Below are 21,627 nucleotides of genomic sequence, written 5' to 3'. Positions count from 1 at the left end.
GAAACTTAGGGATCAAAAAGACCATGGGTAAAACAAATATTCAACAAAAATATCTCCTTTGTTTTCAGGGATATTAAATTTTATTGCTCCTCAAAACATAGGAAAATCCAGGGCCAGATATTTACAGGGTTCAAAAAGCCTAACAAAAAGATAGTCCAAAATCTTATGATGTTAACTTTTGTCTTAAGCGATCAACTTAGTTGTGACTTGTTATGTAGAAGTACTAAAAATGCTATTCTCAAAGCATGTATAATTTGTTTATATTTTATTGGTGTAGAAATGATTAGAGTTTAACTGAATGTGAAATTCTAGGGAATATTCAAATGGCAGCTCTATATTCCACGGTGTACCTTTTGCAACAGTAAAACTTTCTTAAGATGTTTTAAGAAATGTTCAATCACTAGATACCTTTTCAAGCACTGAAACATTTGAAAAACAACCAATCACTCGAAGAAAAAAAAAATGCATTTATCTTGGTTCTTGATGATCCATAGGCATGGTAAAGATGTAACCAGTGAAAACCCAGAGCTCCTGTACTGCTGCTGTTGAGGCATTTAAGAACCTAGGCAACCTCATTGTGCCATTTTTATAATTTGTCTGACACAGATGATCTTATTTCTAGAGGAATAAGTAGTACCCCTGAATTAGAACACATTGCATTGTGGAAATGTCACAGTTGGAAACATCTTAAGATAGTTTTATCATCTTTCTGGATTTACTAAAAGTAAAATAGCATTTTCTATTTTAATTCTTTTTAATACTGCATCATTAAAAATAATTTGGACAGATAGGGTTTATTTCAATTGAGTTATCTTAACTTTATGTAGCTAGCCTGGTTTGATGAGGAAATTATTACCCATAACACATCAGCATATCAAATTGTCTTCTGAAATGACAGCACTTTTTCTTAAATTTTTTTTTATATAAGTCTGGAATTTTATAATTTTTTTAGCTAGTTGTAGTATACTATATTTCCTAATCAGTAGTCTCATTTTAAAAAGTAATCTCTTTAGCATAGAAATTCATATAAGCACAATTTGAAATGCTTTAGCGCCTTAGAAACATACTCTGGCATGTTTTGGTAACACATAGTATTAATATTTGGTGCAACAGCTTGTACTTGGTCCATATTCTGACATTACCATGACTTTAAGAGGTCCCCGCATGCTTATTTCATGATCTTTCTAAACTGAGGTACATCAGCACATTTCCTCACAGCATCCATTCACAAGCAGCACCCTTCCCTCCCCTCATCTGTACACATCAAACCAATTGGCAGAGAGCACATTTCCCCCTGAGCGAGCAGTATTGTGAATTTTATCTTCTCTTCCAGAAATCAGTTCGTCTTCGTTGCAGCAGATGAAATTTCTTGTAACACCTCTGCAGGTAACAAACATTGCTACTTCTTGATGCATCCATCCAAGTCTCAGTATCCTTTTTTTTTTTTTTTTTTTTTTTTTTCCTTCTTCACATGCTGCAGTTGGTCACTCTAGAAAGTTTAAATAAAAGTTCTTATATCTTTGGAGTACAGCTGAAACCTTGAGGCTCTGCCATGTAAGACATTAGGCATTTTGCTAACTTTCATGTTTTATTTCTGGTTTTAATAATACATGGTCCAGGAAAGTAAGACGATGTTGAATGAATCCACAAGAAAATCTAACAGTATAATCAGTGCTCTTATGGTGAAATACGGAACAGGGAGATTAGGTACACAGACGTATGACTTCCATGTTTTTTGACGTATTATGTCTGGGTTAACAGAGATTGATGTGTGAATTATTTGGGATCTTTATGGAATATTAGAGGCTGTAAAAGACTGAATCTATAAAGCTAGAGGCATTCGAGAATATAATTATCTCTGTCTTATAAGAAGGGGATCTTCATTCTATTAGCCAAAGATCCTCTATTTCCTTTCTTGTAAAACATCTCTCAAGTAGCAGAACTTAGACCAAGTCTTTTGGTTTTGAAACCAGGACATTGGCAAATGGAAATTGCATAGCTGCATGATATATCTGTCAAAATAACACCTGTCTTTTTTCTTTCACGTGGTTCAGAACAGTTAAATTTGTACTTTCATTAGTGTGGAATTACATGCCAAGATAGGTGAGTGCCTTAACACTAGATTTATTTTTCCTTTTGTTTTTGTTTTTTTAAGCCTAACCTATGACCAAAACAATCACTACGAAGTCTTGCCAATGCAGTGCTTTCAGCCTGCGAGGCAGGACGTTACAACTTATCACTACATAACTCAGCATCCCATGACCTTCAGGACACATACATTAAACTGAATCTTACAAATAAACACTCATCTGTTACCTTTTATCAATGGTGCAGTAAAGAAAGGCTTATGTACCAATGTTTCACTCCCTATTTACCGCCTTTGGTGAGAATAAATGAGTGAAAGGAAGCACAGAGAGCTAGGAACATGCACCCAACCATCTCTGTTCTAAAAGGCAGTGTCAGTTTTATTGATATGGTCAGCCTCAGCCTTTATAACGGGTTTAAAGTCTTACCCTGTGAGTTCAAGAGGTATGCATGATGCATGCTGACATTTTAAAGCAATGGTATACTCTATTTCTATAAAACCCCTTTGATGGGTCCTGCAATTCCCCTCTTAACCCGTAGAATTCATGTCTCTGCTTCTCACTGTGAAAGGTGGCGACATCCTTAACACTTGACTAATGCCCAATGCTAGATGCAATGGTTAATTGAATTGCTGGGAGTGGCAGGGGAATGTTCCCGCAATACAACAGTTGTTTAACATTTTCAGAGCCTTAGTGGAATGGAGCATGCAACGAAAAGGGAGACTGCTTGGAATGGGAGGTAGGGGTGGGGAATAATGTTAATTTAAAATGTACATAGACATCATGTGTAGATGCCTCAGTGCACTAGAGCTTCTGCCTTCTGTTAACCCCTGTGCATGTTCCAGGTTCCAGTATGTTAGGTTATATTTGGACATCTTAGATCAAACGTGAAAAAGATATTGATTTTGCCCCGTGACTTAAGAAACCCTGCCTTGTAAGCAAGTGATCTACACATAGTATCTCTAAAAAAGGCAACAGAAAATGAAAGTTTGCCTGAGTGTGGTGTTTCCATCTACCTAATCTAGATGGCTGCTCAGTAAATTCTTAATGAATTGCGATTGATCACATTTCAGATTGAGAGAGATATCCCTGTTCCTTTGATGGCCATTTTAATAATGTTTATGCTTCATAAGGTTCCATTTGAACTCTGAATTTTGAGTGAAGCATGAAAAAGGAGACACCCATATCAAATGTCAGATTATCTCCCAGCAAGTTCAGTCTCCTCATACAGCGAAAATGAAAAATCATTACGGCTCAGTCAACAAAAGTTGTAACTTGTGGTTTCAATGAAAGCCTTCTAGGGCATCTCCTACACGCTGAAAAAAACCTGCTTTGGGAGGCTGAGCTGGGTGGATCATGAGGGTCAGGAGTTCAAGACCAGTCTGGCCAACACAGTGAAACCCCATCTCTACTAAAAATACAAAAATTAGCCGGGTGTGGTGGGGTGTGCCTGTAATCCCAGCTACTCAGGAGGCTGAGGCAGAGAATTGCTTGAACCGGAGAGGCAGAGGTTGCAGTGGAAAGAGATCGTGCCACTGCACTCTAGCCTGGGCGACAGAGCAAGCCTGTCTAAAAAATAAATTAAATAAAATTTTAAAAAATGGCTGTGCCCATTTACCCACATTCTAAACAGCACTACTGTAAATGAGGTCTCACCTCCTTATAAAAACATTTACTAGGGCAGGTTTATTGAATCCTGCTATCTACTGGATATCAGAATTTGATAAAAGGCAAGTTCTCTTTTTAAATGGAGAACAAAAAATCAACATGCTTAACATTTCAGTGTGGGGCTTGATGGATGTTATAACTGAAATTCGTATAAAGAGGTGTTATTGTCACATTGATACCTATGGTGGATGGGCTAAGCACAGGCAGTTGTCTGGGGCTTAGGGTGGAGATCATGAGATGAAAATCATTAAGGAGTAGAACAGCAGCATTTCAGGATTTTTTTCTTCCAGTTTTCCAAATAGCGATACCTTTTCCATGGGTCTTTTGTTGAGTGCGCCAACATGTCTGGTCTGCTTTTTGTAGCTACATAGAATAGCCATTTTTCATTAACATTTGTGATCTATGAGACTATCATCTTTACAAGGATATTTTCTGACCCAAGGGTTTCAACAATAGTATTTGTTGTTTTGTTTTGGTTGATCCGAAAGAATGTGTGCTCTGTTGGGTATCACTTGGGACTAGGCTTTTAACAGGGTAGGACACCTCCTAATGCATCCAAGCTTGTACACTTGAGTAGTTTCTCATTCGGTAATGTCAAGAACTTTTGATGAGTTGGATTCTGCCAGAGATGGCAAAAAGGGGGGGAAAATGATTTTCCCTTCTTAGACAGGAGGTCTCCCTCTGTGATTCATTAGGACTTTTCCAGGGTGGGCTAGTGATGTAGTAGTTGTAGAAGAAGGATCTGGTATGAGAACAGAGGCTGAAAAACAGGTTACTTGTTTTGATCAGTGAGTAGAAATTCATTTTAGTTGATTAATATCTTGAGTCATTGCTGGATGTCAAGAACTGTTCCAAAGCCCTGGGGACATAGCATTGAGTGAATCAGAAGCCCTCATCAAAAGACCTTCATTGTATTGGAGAACAGATCCCAAACCATGTATATGAATAAGCAGATAATACACATGCATAGTAAGTTGTGAACTTACTATAATGAATCAAAAAGCAGGGGAGGAGATGGAAAGTAAGGTGCAATGCTATTTTAGACTCAGTGATCAGAGAAGGCCTACCTGAGGGGGTAACATTTGAGCAGGGATCTAAATAAAGCGAAGGTGTGACCCATGAAACATAGCAGGTGCAAAGACCCTGTGGTTGAGGCATACTTGAGGTGTCCAGGAGTAAGACCATCCAGTATGGCCCACGGACGAGTACAGGTGAGTTTTATAGATAACATCTAGGAGGTAGCCAGGGTCAGAGCAAGTTAGGACTTGGAGGCCACAGAAAATTTGGGGGATTCTAAGAGTGATATGGAGGCACTGCAGGGAGGGTTGTAATCTGACTTTAAAGATCAGATTGACTTTAGATCAGATCAGGAGACCACAAACTGCAAAAAGAATAGCACTGAGAGGGGATGGGGGAGGCCCTTACAGCTGTCCAGAGAGGGGTGACAATGGCTTGGGTTAGTGGGGTGGCTGTGGGTGAGAAGTGGTCATCTTTAAGCTGTGTTTTGATGTGAGAACAAACAGGACACGCTGGCAGATTAAAAGTCTACAAGGTCGAGTCTGTTAAATGTCCACTCCCCCACTCTTGTTCTAAAGGTCTATCAGTTAATTCCATGGAGCACCAATGCTTTAATCCCCGAGGAAAGCAAACCCTTTATCCCTGCAGTAATAGTCCCTTGTAGGGGCTTTGCTGAATTCTCCAGGGGGTAATCGTAACTTACCGTCATTTATTGAGCAAATTATGTATGCTAGTATGTTATAGATACATGCATGGATATGTATAATGCATGTGTATGTATATATATACACATATACATGCATGTGTAGTTTATCACGGGAGCTCAACGAGGTGTCACGCCCATTTTGGAAAGTGAAAAACAACATACTCAAGTTTCAGAAACATTTAGTAGCTTGCCCACCGTCACACAGGAGTCCATCTAATGCCAAAACCCTTCCTCAGGGTCACACTGCGTCCACACAGTCGTTTTTCTTTGCCCTTGGAACTTTTGACCTTCTGACTCCAGATGGAATTCCACCTTCCCCAGTATGCTATCTTGTATTTGTGAGTTGGATGACAAAGTTGTTACTATTTGGAAAAGACCAAAGGGCACTGAATGGTTCTCTAGTGGTTGTTCCACTGGAAGTTTATTTAACTTGGCTTGTCCCCTTCAGGCAGCAGGCATATGTTTAGTTGTGTGTGCTGGGAGTACTGGTGTAGTTGTGGGGATAGAGGTAGCAGATGTCAGGTCAGGAAGCATGTTGTGTATTAAGGGAAGACAGAGTTAAACAAGCCAAGTGTGTTCTAGGTTAATTCACCAGACGTCTTTTTGCTGAAAGTTAGTGGCTGAAAATCAATTAACAATATTCTAGTCCCTGAAAACCACCAGACAGGTTGAAATAGTTGTTTTAGACAGTCCAAGCGGAAAGCTCCCAGCTATCCCCTACCCAAATGCCCAAAGGGTGTGTGAGGGAGTGTGTGTGTGTGCGTGTGCGCGCGCGTGTGTGTGTGTATAAAGGGGGTAGGTGGAAGCTGGGACTCGCTAGCAGGAAGATATGCCCCCTCCACCATGCCAGGACCCACCACCACGCATTCTCTTAGCAAATCTGGGGACACATTTCCATCTCAGTTCCTGATGAGTATGAGACACAACCATGTGGGGTTAGGGTAGGGGTCTGCAAAAAAGTCTTGGCCAAGTGAACACATCTGCAACAGCTGTTGAAACTGTCTTCTGTGGCACAGGTTGTTACCCAGGTTACCAATTAGAAGCAACTTCAGGGGTACAAGGAGGTGTCACCAGCTCCTTTCATTCTTCTATCCCCACTTCTCAACCTATACATGCTGGCAGCTGCATTAAAACTTTAGGTAATATTTAATATTTAGAAGTTTCCAAATTGGCCATTCCTCTAATTGATCCTTCAGCAAGTCTCATCTAATTGTCTTTCCTGCATTTTAGTGATTTGATTATTCAGCAAAGTTGTCATGCAGTATATTGATTTGTGGCTAATTGGTCCGTTTCCAATAAAGTGTGATATGTATTTTAATAGGGGAAGTACAGGGAGCTAAGGGGGCGTATAAGCAAAGGAACTTAGGAAAAATATTCCCACTTATTGAGAACCTTCTCTATATGAGGCATAGTCTCAGGCTTGCTACAGCTACATGCAGTAACAATACCCTATAAAAATAAAGTGTGTTTAATCAATTTATGAAAATTAAAGATGTCTAGATAGTTTGAATTAGCCTAAGTGGGAAAATGCTGAATCCATGCAGAATTTTTAAAAATCGAACAGTGCTTATCAAATTCTAGACGAATGCATGCAAGTCACCTGGAGAACTTGTTACAAATGCAGAGCCTGTTTTGTCGTCTTCCCCTGCCCCTGAGATTCTGATTCATAGGTCTGGAGAGAGAGCCTGGAAATCTGCATTGTAACAAGTTACTCCCAGATAATTTTAATAGTAAAGACCTCACACCTTGGGAAACAGTAACCGATCAATCAGGAACCTTTTGGAGATGGAGTCTTGCATTGTCGCCCAGGCTGGAGTGCAGTGGCGTGATCTTGGCTCACTGCAAGCTCTGCCTCTTGAGTTCACGCCATTCTCCTGACTCAGCCTCCCCAGTAGCTGGGACTACAGGTACCTGCCACCATGCCTGGCTAATTTTTTGTATTTTTAGTAGAGACGGGGTTTCACCATGTTAGCCAGGATGGTCTTGATCTCCTGACCTCGTAATCCACCTGCCTTGGCCTCCCAAACTGCTGGAATTACAGGTGTGAGCCACCGCGCCCAGCCAAACTTTTTCTTTTTGAGATAGGGTCTGTTATCCAGACTGGAGAGTTCAATGTCACAGCCTGATCTTAGCTTACTGTAGCCTGGACCTCCTGGGATCAAGCAATCCTCTCACTTCACCCTCCCTAATAGCTGGGACTACAGGCATGTGCTACCACACCCAGCTAATATCTTAGTTTTTTGAAGAAATGGGGTCTTGCTGTATTACCCAGGCTGATCTCAAACTCCTGGTCTCAAGTCATCCTGCCCCTTTGGCCTTCCAAAGTCCTGCGAGTACAGGCACGGGCCCACCACACCCAGCCAGTGTTTTTTATTTCAATGGTAAAAAGAGCACACAATAGGACTTGCTGAAGTTGTGTTCACATGTGGCTGTGGAGTCCTTGAAATGTGGCCAGTCCACACCAGGATAAGTTTAAGTAAAAAAAATGCATGTTGGATTTCCAAAACTTAGTACTAAAATTATGTAAAATATATCATTCATAATTTTGAGTTACACATTGTAGTTATGACAATTTGAATATTCTGGAGAATAAAAATGAGTTCACCTTTTACTTTTTAAAACGTGGTTACTGTAAAATTTAAAATGACATGTGCCTCACATGTGTGGCTTTCATTATAATTCTATCAATCCCATTTTAGAACCACATTTTTCATTTGGCTCAAATGAATATTGAAATAGTATGTGTGTCCCCAAGAACTGGTCATTTGGAGGTGAGGGATGTTCACAAGGAGTTAAAATGTGGTGACAGATAATCTGAACATTGTCAGTGTCTTGATCTTGTATTTTAAGATTGCCTCCTGGTGATAGGTGGGTGCTGTAGAGGGAAATTCCTTGGAGTTCAGGACCCAGAACCTCCCTCCCTACTTCTCACCCTGCTTGTTTTGTCTCAGAATCTTTGATCTGCTTGCTTTGAGGATGGGAGATGCCAGTACGTATGACTTTGGATCGTCAACCCAATTCAGGGGTAGCTCTGACACATGTATCCCCCTGGCTTTACCGGGAAGCTCACTGATCCCACATAAAATAGACAAGAGGCAACAGCTGATACTTGTTTGGTCCCTAACTGGTAACCATAACCCTCCTCTCACCCTCACTATAGCCATGTACTATCAGGATGCACCATTATCATCTCCATTTATAGATGGCATGCTAACTCAGAAGAACTTTGAGATAACTTAGCAAGAAGTAACAGTCAGGGTTTCACTCTAGACATTGTGACTGAGGGATCCCCAGGCTGCTTCATGGCAGGGTATTGAAAATCTCATGAGGGATACAATTTGTTATTCCTCCTGTGTGGTAACATGTAGCTGGGGTGCCATGGTGATTTCAAAGCACAGTAACAATTCTTAGTGACTTTGGTAGAGCAAGAGTAGCCACAGAGAAAGGAGAAATGAAATTTCTGAGAGAAGGATGGCCTTGAGCTCTGCATTAAAGACAATGTGCCTACAGCTCCTTTATTAGAGGAGGTATTCTAGGGCAGGAGAATTTCATCACCAAAGGTGGGACTTACTGTGTCTTTTTTACTGTGAGAGTAGCTGCTATTCTGCTTTCCTCAAATCTGCTGTTGGGATTCAGAATATGAAGAGGTTTTGAACAGCATTGGTGGGGTAGAGAAAGGATGATGTGATCTGATTTGCTATGGGTAAATGGTCTGAGTCTTTTACATGTCATAGTGTTGGATTGTGTATGCACTGTATGCATAGTTCTGATGATGTATGACAGGTATCAGTGGGCAAAAGCAAATTGTGGCTTCCCGTGTAGGGTCTGAAGAGCTCAGATGTGTTCCCTCCTACTTCTCAGGGGAAGCAGGGAAATCACGAGGCTGAAAAATGTGCTGAGTGATTTCTGAAGAAGGTAAGCACTTTAAAGACAAGGTAAGGAAGATAGCAGCAATGTAACTCTGCTCCAAGATGACTACATCACTACAATGTGTAACTCCCATACATCGGAGCCACGTAGAGATGACCCCTTGTTATCTTGCAGCATTTCTTCCACTTCTGCTTGTATCATTTTTGGAGATTTTGCTGCATTTTTAGTCATTTTCTAGATCGGGGTCCCCAGCTGGACACACAGCAGGAGGTGAGCAGTGCTTCCTGTGTTTGCAGCCGCTCCCCCTCAGTCACATTACTGCCCGAGTTCCACCTGTTCTCATGGAGCACAAACCCTACTGTAAACTGTGCATGTGAAGCATCTAGGTTGCACACTCCTTTTGAGACTTTAATGCCTAATCTGGAGTGGAACAGTTTTTTCCTGAAACGAGTCCCTACCTCCCCGGTCTGTGGAAAAACTGTCTTCCACAAAACTGGTCCCTGGTGCCAAGAAGTCCGATGACTGCTCCTCTAGGTGTTTAGGGACTGGTTTAGTCCATCTAAGTATCTTGAGAAGCTTTGAGGATAAGTGGGCTTTGGTCACCTCCATGGTCAATAAATGTGTAAAAGTCATTGCTCAAATTAAAACTAGGAGAAGGCTGCAGTAACCACAGGAGTATTCCCTTCATGAACACATTCACTAAGTTCACTAAATGACCAACAGATCAAGTCCAGAACTCAGTTGACCCTTGTAGAGTGAAAATGAACAGGAGCAATTTCCTAGATAAACCGTTACTTTCCGAATTTTCCAGTACATCCAAGTAGTTATTCTTCATGCCTTCAGGAGGGTTTTTCCCTGTTGCAGCAAACCAGGGTGCATGGCCTGAGGTTCTGGAAACTCAAATTTTCCTGTGGGGCAGAGGCGGGCTGGTTGGCACCTGTTGTCTCTCCATGTATCTGCATAGCGGACTGAGTAACTTGTCCTTTCCTTGAATGGCTCTCCTGGAAGATTAGCCCAAAATCTTGGCCATTATTACTCCAACATCTTCTCAAATTGATGCACATTGGGATTAGCTCAGACCTTAAAACCTGAAATTTGTGGGATTCTGGGATTTGAAAATGGAGATTTTGGTTGTCTGGTAAATATTTATTGGCACAAAGATAAGAGACTGATCATTTCAGATATATTGAGGTGTCCTAAGCTCAGAATTTTTGGAAGACCTTCTGTGAGGGTCCATATTCTGGGCTATATTTCTTTATCCTCTGAAATAAGCTTTTGTCTCCATTCTGACCCCACAGAATCCCCACAAGCTGAGGGGACATGTCAGTCTGCAGTTGCAGAATTGCCAAGGGATTTGTCAGAAGCCTTCAGCCTCTTTCAGTAGGACTGTGAGATCTTATTCTGTTTTGCTGCATTTTCATTTAGTGACGAGTATAGGATGATCGAGTTGGAAAACAAATGCCCATAACATTTTATGATTGACAATGGATTGATTTGTAGTTGGATGAGGGAAGGAAGTAAAGCAGTAGCTGGGGCAGTGCTACAGAACTCAGAAGCCACGTGCCCTCCCCTCTGGTCTTGTTCTTTTCCTGGCCGATATTGGCTGTGACTCCTTTCCAGCCCTTGAGAATTGCTGAAAGCCGAGCATTTTGTCCAAATGCAGAACACTTGGTCTGGAATGTGTGTTCCAGATGCAGTTTCTCCAGATGGAGAAAAGCAACAACTCATTGGTAATGATACCAGCAACAGTGCAAACCAAAGGATTGTCTTTAACACATCGTTTATTTTTCATTTGGAAAAGTCCTCAAAGCCTAAAAATGAGGGCAATGAAATAGGATGAATATCTAAGTGGGATAAGAATCACTTCTTCCTGGGTGAAGGTTACCTTCTGATGTCCCCCTTCTTACCTGGTGCCCCAGAGCACCCAACCTAGTGGGATAGACACCAGAACTAGTCAGTGGGCCTTGTTGAGGCTCAGATCTCATTTGACCCTATACAGGAAAGTGAAAGAACATTCCTTTAGCTCGACCATGGCTCTCTGAAGAGCATGCTTTTAGAACCATTGAACCATGGTTGGTGCCCTGTTGGTATGCTGTATGGTAAGTGTGTGACTTGCATGGATTCATTTTCCCAAATACTTAAGACTATGTCTTAGATATAATGAGGGAGGCTCTGTAGTCCCTAACTGCATTGCAGAGACCAGGGCCATTCATTGATCCCTGGTGAGGCATCCCATTTTGAATGCATCCTCTGTAGCCCTTCTCTCTGTTGGAAAGGGTACAAGCCCATGCACATTCTTGCTGCAATTTGGCTGTTTAGGATGTCTTTGCTACCTTTTGAACTTCATCTGAGGACTGAACAGATTTTACTCATCTTTCTGCTCCACAGGATTCACCCAGCTATCTCTGGGGTGGGAAGCATGGGAAGATGATACTAATGGAAGAATGAAAGTTCCCAGGGCATAAATACTCCTCATCAAAATAGGGAGTGAAATTAGTGTTCTTACTGTAGCCCGATAAGAAAATTGTGTTAAAACCCTTGTGTGGAGTACCAACATGGGCCCACTGTATTTCGTTAGCATCCAGCTTGTTTCAACTACATGTACATAGTACTTCTAACATGTCTCAGTAGAGTTAATAAAGCACTTTAACATGGGTTCATATTCCCATGCAAGAGGCTGCATCGTTATTCATTGTGCTCCAACACGACCTGAAGTGCAAGTAAGTGTATCTATTTAAACGACATCTGTAACTCATAAATGAGATCTTGACTCCAAAAGCATCTGTAATTTGATTGGTAGAGTTGCATGTGATTATATTAGAATAGAATCTTTCACTTGCCTCTGCAGACCAAAAGTCTGGGCAAGGAGGGAGAAATTGGTTTGTGAAATACCATCTAAGAAGCTGTGCATGATGATCTCCTGTAGCTGTAGGTGGCTTAAAATCTACCTGGTTTTCTTGAATGCACCTTGAATTAGGCAGAGCTCAGAAAATTACTACTTTACAAATGAGGAAGATCAAGGCTCAGAGAGCATGCTCCGTCAGGTCATGAGAACAAGGACATCATCAAAGCAGAACTCAAACCTGGATCTTCTTGCCCCAAGTACTGAATCCGCAAGGTCTCGAGTTGCTTTCCAGTTTTAACTTGTTGCTAAAGGTCAAAAAGATGAGGTCTCATGATGGTTGCAATCTGTGGTGAGTTCGCCAGGAAAGTAGTCCTCTATGATATCTTTGTTTCGTTTTTCCCCAGAGGCTTTTGATGAGTTTTAGGACAACTTGGCCAGTGTTTTGCAAACTCACAGAAGCAATGTAAAAAAATTATACACTATTTCTAGACGTCCCCAGAAACTTTTCTTGTCTTGAAGGGTTCTGAATGTGTCATGGAGCAGCTGACCCAGAATCTTCAAAAAGCATATCTGAAAGACTATACTGATAGATTCTACTAGTGGGATCGTAATTACTGGCATGAGTATCTCCCAGGCCCCATTTCCCTCTTTACTCCTTCGTCTGGCTGCCTCCTCTCCTGCGGTACCATTGGTCTGCCCCTCTCTACCTGCACTGTGGCAAGGGCTGTGCTAGACACTGGGAATGTAAAGGCAGACAAAATAGACACTGCCCCAGCCTGCATGCAGCTCTCATTCCAGGAGGGTGAAAGGTAAATGATCAGGTGGGGTAGGAATAAGATTCGAGTTGCTATATGCCATGAAGGGGTAGGGATGAAGTTGGAAAGTGCCCTTAAAGAGCAGTCAGGCTGGGTGCGGTAGCTCACGTCTGTAATCCTAGCGCTTTGGGAGGCCGAGGTGGGCAAATCATTTGAGGTTAGGAGTTCAAGACCAGCCTGGCCAACATGGTGAAACACTGTTCTCTACTAAAAAAATATAAAAATTAGCCAGGCGTGGTGGTGGGTGCCTTCAATCCCAGCTAGTAGGGAGGTTGAGGCAGGAGAATTGCTTGAACCTGGGAGACAGAGGTTAGAGCTGAGATCATGCCACTGCAATCCAGCCTGGGGAACGGAGCAAGACTGACTCAAAAAAAAAAAAAAAAAAAAAAAAAGGCAGTCAGAGCCAGAGAAGGAAGCATCTCTTTCTCTCTAGGGAAGAGACATTTGATTTGAAACATAAAAGCTGAAAGTCAGATGGAGGGTGAGCAAGTGCCAAGACTAAGCAGAGAATGGATTTGCATGTGTAAAGGAACGATTAAAAAAGCCTGTGTGGGCCAGGTGCAGTGGCTCACGCCTCTAATCCCAGCACTTTGGGAGGCTGAGGCAGGCGGATCACTAGGTCAGGAAATTGAGACCATCCTGACTAACATGGTGAAACCCTGTGTCTATTAAAAATACAAAAAATATTAGCCAGGCTTGGTGTCAAGTGCCTGTTGTCCCAGCTACTCAGGAGGCTGAAGGCAGCAGAATAGTGTAAACCCGGGAGGTGTAGCTTGCAGTGAGTGGAGATTGCACCACTGCACTCCAGCCTGGGTAACAGAGGAAGACTGTCTCAAAAAAAAAATTCCTGTGTGCCTGGAACACAGTAACCAAGGGCCAAGGGAAGGAATATGAAGATTGAAAGAGGGGCAGAGGCAGCTTATGAAAGTTTGGATTTTATTCTAAGATCAATGGAAAACCATTGAACAGTTTTAAGCAGGGAGTTATAGGATTTAGATGTATATAAATTTATACTTAAGTGGATAGATGGACTTCAGAGATTTGATACATGTAAATAGCTGCTGGTTTGAAGGAGCAAGGGTTGAACAAAGACAAGATTTCAGGCTGTTGAGTTGGTTTTGATGAACTACTAGTGGTTTATATTAGTGTAGTCATCATGTGCGTGAAGTGGACACATTTAAGATTTCTTCTGAAATTACTGATGAATGGGAAGTGGGGACATGGAGATCATGATCTGACTGCATTACTGCCCACTTTGGCCAGGGATGCATGGTATGGAGGATGACCATATTGCAGGTCATGTCTTAACATGGAGACCGTAAGACATCTTCCCATCATTCCTGCAGATGTCCTGGGCATTGCCTTGCTCTGTCTCCGGGCTGTGCTTAGCCAGCTCTGCGTTTATCAGATTGCTGACGTGCTTGGCATATCTGCTGCAAACGTAGCACTCAAGTCCACATCTTCCCTAATAACCTTGTGTCTAAATTGTAGTGTCACACAAGGGCGTGTTTAGAAATTAGCATTTGTAAAGGAGCCTCCTTGCTTTCAGTTTGAGCTGACATGGTCTCTTTTCCTCTATGGAAATGAAATTTATTAATCATAATAAAACCATTGGATTCTGAAGGTAGAGGTCACCCTGAGGAGAAAAGCAGCCAGCTCATTTCTGAGGAATAGTTCAGTGCTGCTGTATTTTCCTTCTGCCTTGGAAGAGAATACTGCCAAATTGTTACCTTGGGTTTTCCACAAAGGTTGAAACTATGCCCAGTGTTATAGAATTTACCATTAAAGTATGCAGTAGTAAAAGGTGGGAGCTACACTTTTATTCAATACATTCAAACTGCCCATATAGTGTCTCCCTAGAAGAGGAAATTATTGCCACAGTAAAACCATTTCCCCAATTTTTAAAACGAAATATCTGAATTTGCATCTTTTCACATTTGTTTTGAAGTAACACCATGCCATAACATCACTTAACAAAGTCTCAAAGATTTCAGTTTGCCTTTGCAGTTTATATCCTATTTATGAAATAGCTTTGCCAAATGAAAGTGCATTATTCATCTCGGAAGAGAGACATCCCTTTATGTCATTGTTTGAGGATCAGGAGAATCCTGTTGAAGCTGAAAGCCTCATCTAGATTATTTGCACACTCAGTGCCCTTTGACAGTTGGAACATGATCAATGCAAACCTGGTATAATTGTTTTATTCCACCTAGGGTCTAACTTGGAGTCTAAGAAGGACCATCATCCCGTTTCCTTCACCTTCCCAGACTCCACAATGTGAGGGGTCAAGCATGTATTGGATTGGTGTGACTTATCTACCAACTGTGAGAAAGATTGGAAGGAAAATGGGCGAAAACAGGAAAGGAGAGGGAAAAAGTACATGCAAATTGGACTCTAAGGGATGGGAGATGAGTTTAAGGTTGATCATGCAGACAGACTCATTTCTTCCAGCCTTGTTCCTTCATTCAGAAAATGGTCAAAGAATCAAAAAACCATGTAGATCCCACTGAGTGACTGATGCATTCATCCCGAGCTGCTGTGAATGTTGGTTGCCAACAGATACAGCTGCTCCCTTCTCCAGAAAATTGTGCCACGTCAGAGGAAGCCACTTTAACTCAGTGGTGCATCAAACTCAGTGGTGTATCACTCACTCCTCAGGAAAGCCCACAGCTAATGCTTAAAACGTACGTGGGCATTAAAAAGCCAACCCGCTTGCCTCCAGGTGGAACCAGCTGCAGCATGAAACTCACAGGATCAGGTGGCAGATATTGTTCATCTCAGACCTTGCTTTTTTCCCTTGCTCTGACCTACTTGTCCCTCTCTTCCTCTTAAGGGTACCCCCTTCAATAAGTCACTTGCACAGGAATCTCTATATTCCAGAATCAGCTTTCAAGGAATGGACCTCAGCTTCAGTCAGTATTAAAATAGCACCATTTATCCGGCAGGGCAAACAACTACGGGGAGAGGATACGGTGGACCAAGCACGCAAGTTGCCTTAAGAGATTCAACGATCAGGCTGGGTGTAGTGGCTCATGCCTGTAATCCTAACATTTTGGTAGGCTGAGGCAGGTAGATTACTTGAACCCTGGAGTTTTGAACCAGCCTGGGCTACACAGCAAGACTTTGTCTCCCCCATACCCACCCCCCGACCAAAAAAAAGAAAATTCAAGAATTAGCTCTGTCTAGTTATGTGACCTTGAGCAAGTGACTTCACATCTGATTCCAAAAAAAACACACACTTCCAGATATTTAGCAGGCATTCAGTACGTTTGGTTTCCATCTCTTTATTTTTATTCTAAAGCCTATACCAGAAGCCATGACAGGGAGTAGGATGGTAGAGACAGAAAAACACAGATGAATAAATGTCAAAGATTTGTTGTTTCAAATGCCTCTCCCTTCCCAGAACCTGGCCATCGATGAATGAGACTGAAGTTCTGAAATAATAGGATCAAAACCAAATCAGTCTGATTGAACGGGAATGGGGGTCCCACAGACCCTTCCAGGGTGCTTCCATTCAAATACACTTGTTCATTTCCATTCTAAGATGCTGGACACTAACTTCAGACAGGTTCACTTCACCCTTTCCTATTCACCCTATTTCACTTGAATGGTGACAGTTCAATCAGGGGAAAAAGGTACTCTTGAGAATAAACATTCCACCCTCCATGGGTGCTGGGCTTAATACTTCAAGTTGTTTCTTTCTTGCCTACCTCAATCTCTAAGGCAGTTACTTCAGCAGTGTAGAAACAATGTTATGTGGAGAGGCAGGGAAAATTATTATGTATATGTACGTGTGTATGTATATATATCTGTTAAACATAGCAATATGATCAGCCATGTGAAATGCACAAAAAATGCATTGTGCACAGATGAACTATTACATGGCAAAGTAGAATTGGTTTCTTACTCCAAGATGAGTAGGACACCCCCCTCCATACTGTCTTGGTATTTTGGATTTTATGATTGTTATTTTGTAATTGTATACTATGGATCACTCTTCACCTCTATTTTCCTTTCAGTTACGGACGAGTTTATGCTGCCGACCCCTACCACCACGCACTTGCTCCAGCCCCCACCTACGGCGTTGGTGCCATGGTGAGTACCAGTTTCTCCTTGTCCTCAACTTCTTCCTGCCTCTCCCCTTCCCCCTTCCCCCAGCTGGGACCTCAGTACGGGTTGACGTCCTCTCACTTCCCCTTAATTGAATTTGTCTCTTGTGCTAACAGCAGCTAAAATGGCACATTAATCCTCCCAGTAAACTTGATAAATGTCTTAATTTCTTGGCAATGTAGTGCATGTAAGTTATTATATTTCTAATTTTGCAAGTCTCACCTAGCGGAGCACTTACCTTAATGGAATAATTAGTCATTTTGATAATTAAATCCATCACTAACAGAATGCAGTGTCAATGCAGAACTTTTTTTTTCTTTTTTCCTCCCTTGCTGCTCATTCACATAGCCCCAAGGTTCCAGCCCCAGCACAGACTTCAGAGGAGCTAAGCTGCACACTTCCAGGCCTCTGCTGTCAGGCAGCTGAGAATCTGACTGCCTCTCCTCCCCTATTACAATTCATGTTTAAAGTCATAGTCGCCCAGGAAAGAAAATAGAGAGGGGCACACTTTGTGTACCTAGTACATAAGAAAGTAGAAGGAATCAGCTGGGTTTGGGGGTTGTCTTTTGTTTTGGGGCAGGTCTGGGTTTTTGTTTTGGGAGCGGGTGGGGGGAGGGTAAAAAAATGGGAGGTAAGGGTGGGGTGAACTTGCCTGTACTTGTTCAAACTTCTATGCACTGAAACTCTTGAGTACAGTAAGACGTGCCCATCACGTGAGAGCATATGCAATCATTACAAAGCTTTGGCATGCAGTTTTCTGCTCGGATCAAGAATATCAGTCCTTATCCTAAAAATGAATCCCCGTAGGCATTCATTTGAATTGCCAATACTTTTAGAAGAAGGAAATCGTTAAGTGCCACCTTGTAGCTATTAAAGCCATGGCCAGACACTTCACTGATGCTCAGTCGTAGAAATTCAGCCATGATCTGGAAACATTGTTTTGCACAAGCTTAATTACATCAAACAATTCATCTGTACAACTTCCCTTCTCAAGATCAGATTCTATACAGCTTGCAGAGCCAAGTCAAGAAGTAGATTCAGATTTTCATCCCAATTCTGCATGCAACAACTCTGCTTCAACACCTCGTCCACTTGAGGAGTGTGTTGGCGAGTTGAATTACATTCAGTAAATTGTTCAAATTCAACCTCAAGTGTAGATTATTCTGTTCCCTTGGGGAAGCTTAATCCAGTCCAATAAAAAAATGAGACAGTGAAAATCCTTCAGTTGTCCAGCTTGTAAGAGTCCTTTTAGCTAAGAGGACTGGGCTGAAAGAATTTGGTTTTACAGGGAATTTCTTTAGGAGGAGCTATTGGGGAGGGTCAAGAAAGGCCCTATCTTTAGTTCTCCAAGAATGACCTGGGATGGGTAGGGGGTGCCTCCATTTCGGTTGGTTTTGAGTGTCTTTTTCACATTAGTCTTTTTGATGATCCACATGTTGCAAAAGGAAAATGTAAAAAACACACCCCTCAAATTGCTTTGTTTCAGAATGCTTTTGCACCTTTGACTGATGCCAAGACTAGGAGCCATGCTGATGATGTGGGTCTCGTTCTTTCTTCATTGCAGGCTAGTATATACCGAGGGGGATACAACCGTTTTGCTCCATACTAAATGACAAAACCATAAAAACCTTCCAATGTGGGGAGAAAGGAAGCTTTCCGAGGCCTGAGTATTGCAATACATGCAGTAGTACATCATTTTAGCAACTCTAAAAAAAAAATAATAATAATACAAATAAAAGGAAAAAAATTACATTTTTTATCTTATACCTCAGATATTTTGTTCTGTGTATTTTAATATTGTGGGTCTTTAATTTCTGAAGGTTCCGTAGTTTGGTTGCTGGCTGTAGGAGTTTTTGTGGTTGATCTAGACAGACGCTAGATATGAATAAAAACTGGTTTAGGGCCATATCCAGAGTGCTATATTATGTAAATGAATTATATATGCTGAGTATTAAGCTAACTGGGGTTATCAGCTGTTTGGGAAGAGTGTAAGTGACTACAGTAGTCATTTTTTTTCTGCATCTGCATTATTTTATTTTGTGAAAGGGGAGGTTGGGAGGGGCTTAGGGGATTGGAACTGGGGTTTGGCTGAAAGACAAAAAAATATATAACTGATGAATCTAAACGACCCACTGCACCAACAATCATTTATCAATGGTTCTAAGTTACTCATTGCCAGTTCAAGCCAAAGGTTATGTTGTTAAGGGGGTGCTTCTAGTAGCACTTGTGCATCTGAGTTGAATGAAGCTGTGCAAAAACCCACCCTTTAAACCATTCCACCCGGCAGTATTCAGCTTCTTAACCAGTCGCTATTTAGGGGGAAAAAAAAAAAACCCGCTAGTTAGGCCATCAACAAACATTCTTTTTATATTTCTTCCAGTATAATAAATTATTGATATCATTGCTGACTTTTATATTATGGGAGGGAAAAAATAACATTAATAAAAAGGTGATAAAAAGCACTGTTTCTATTTTTTTCTTTTTTTCCAAAAAAAAGAAAGTATTAACTTAAATTCTTTGTACCAGTTAAAAAATGTATAAAATTTACATCTGTGCAGTGGAGTTGTTAAGTTCTAGAAACAGTCTATGAAGCTTTAGTTTTAGCCTAGTAGAACAACTGTTAGAGACAGACGTATAATTTTTATGGAATTACATGATAATCATATTCGGATTTATAGAAGCATTTTACAAGTATTGCAATCATTGAGTAGAGATAATCATGGTATTTTCATCAGCTTGGTACTTTTTGAAACGTGACTGCGTTGTGTGAGCAATCTGCAATTTTTCAGTCCGTGAGATCCTGCCCTTCCACCTCTTTCCCATACCCAAGGATTATCTCAAAATGATCTCTTTAGTTCTATCTCCATGGCCCAGGACACTTGTCAGAAGGATGCAAAAAACAAAAACAACAAAGTAGATCCATCCTCTTCATCCCAAAAGAAGAAAGTCTCCCCCCCTTTCTTGGATGCAGGGCCAGAGTGACACAGCCGAAAAATTGCAGTTTGTCTGTACTTCTGTTTGAACTTTCCACGTTGTCCTGTTTACAAGTTAACCTAAGTTGGGGTATCTGTCACGGGTCTTCCTGTTTTTGTATTTAAATGAAAACAGCAGCAGGCTGTCCCTGAGTAGTTCTGCTGCCATAGGTTAAGTCCTACATGTGTACAGTGCAGGCCCTGTGGCACGCACTTCAGTAAGTTATCAACTCACCGCTGTGAACCTGCCAATCCGCTGTAACAACTCTGCTTTAAAACAAAACCAAACAAAACTTAAAAAAAAAAAAAAGTGTGATCCAGCTTTCTCTTGCCATCCTATGTGCATGCCGTAAGATCAGTTGGATATTAAACCATCAATAAAGTTTCACAAGATTTGAAAACAAAGTTTCTGTAGCTTCCATATCTAAGACAGATAGTGATCTTGAAAAGAGAAAAGGGGGAGGGGGGAGAAGGTTTATCAGCCAAAAGCATATGAAGTGTTCTTTTCACCACACTTCTTTGGGTGGGTGAGGGGAGGGGCAAGGGGGTGTTTTATAGCATCACTGAGACATTCTCATTCCCCCACCTGGAAAATAGTGTTATGGCAATGGGTGCCTCACTGATGTTCTTAAAGGAAACGAGTTATTAAAATACGATGGCATCCTCTGGAGGGAAAGAAAGAGTAGGAGCAGGGGGGCTATGGAGAATAAATTTCTCCCAATTGCCTCAGATTTCAAAATCCAGAATTTGTATTGTGTTTCGAATCACAAACATAGAATTCTTACTGTGTTGGTTAAAGTAAAATTCATTTGCGGTTTTGATTTTCATCAATGAGCTGTACTTTCCCCCATGACTGTATGTAGTTTTAATAAAATCATTTAGAGTAAGTGGGTGCCAACTGATGTTGCAGAATCTTTTGTCTAGGCACTCCAAGATGCCAATAAGTCATTTTAAAAATGTATGTCAGAGATGTAAACAAACATTTTGGATTTTTTTTAAACAGTATTTATTTGGAATGTTTTCATTTATCTAAATAACTATTGCTATTATGAATTATGGAAAATTACTATTATGTGTGGCATATAGTGACTTCTTAACACACACATCACGCAATCTGCAAACCCAGAAAATGTGTATATCTGTCTTTAGAAATTAGTGTTTATATCACTTACAGTGGTTTGTGAATAAAGAAAACTGGTTTGTAATATCAAAAAAATAAAAGCTTAGTCTGAAAAGGTAACAAGTTGGTGTTCTGAGTTTTTTGGCTACCATGGGTTTTCTCAGTGGGTGGATTCATTGTCCACAGGTGTGACTGCACTTGGGCCCACCCGGAGATGGGGCTGGGGGGGGGTGGGTATTGCTCAAGTCAGCAGCAGGCTGCCCTGGCCACCAGTAGACCAGATGCCTCTGGCAAGTGCCCTGGTTTTCTGGTTCAAAGTGCTTCCCCTTCCTCACCCATTTTTCCAAAGAAGTCAGTGGAACTCACCTTAGCTGTTTAAGAAACTGAACTAAGCTTAGCCGTCTCCCACCATGGAAGTGT

At 41.4% G+C, this 21,627-nt stretch overlaps 1 protein-coding gene across 1 annotated transcript in view; it reads left to right on the top strand.

The window, feature by feature from the left end:
* RBFOX1 (RNA binding fox-1 homolog 1) overlaps positions 1-21,327 on the top strand; it is a 2,483,424-nt gene extending 2,462,097 nt beyond the window's left edge. Inside the window, 3 exon segments of the mRNA XM_031657938.1 lie at positions 1,334-1,386; positions 17,025-17,100; positions 17,464-21,327. Of these exon segments, the coding sequence (XP_031513798.1) occupies positions 1,334-1,386; positions 17,025-17,100; positions 17,464-17,611 (277 nt within the window). The 3' untranslated portion in view covers positions 17,612-21,327.
* Positions 21,328-21,627: the final 300 nt, after the last annotated feature.

This window comes from Papio anubis, chromosome 18 (assembly GCF_008728515.1).
Source record: "Papio anubis isolate 15944 chromosome 18, Panubis1.0, whole genome shotgun sequence".
NCBI classification, from domain to species: Eukaryota; Metazoa; Chordata; class Mammalia; order Primates; family Cercopithecidae; genus Papio; species Papio anubis.
This window is presented reverse-complemented; position numbering and strand designations above follow the sequence as displayed.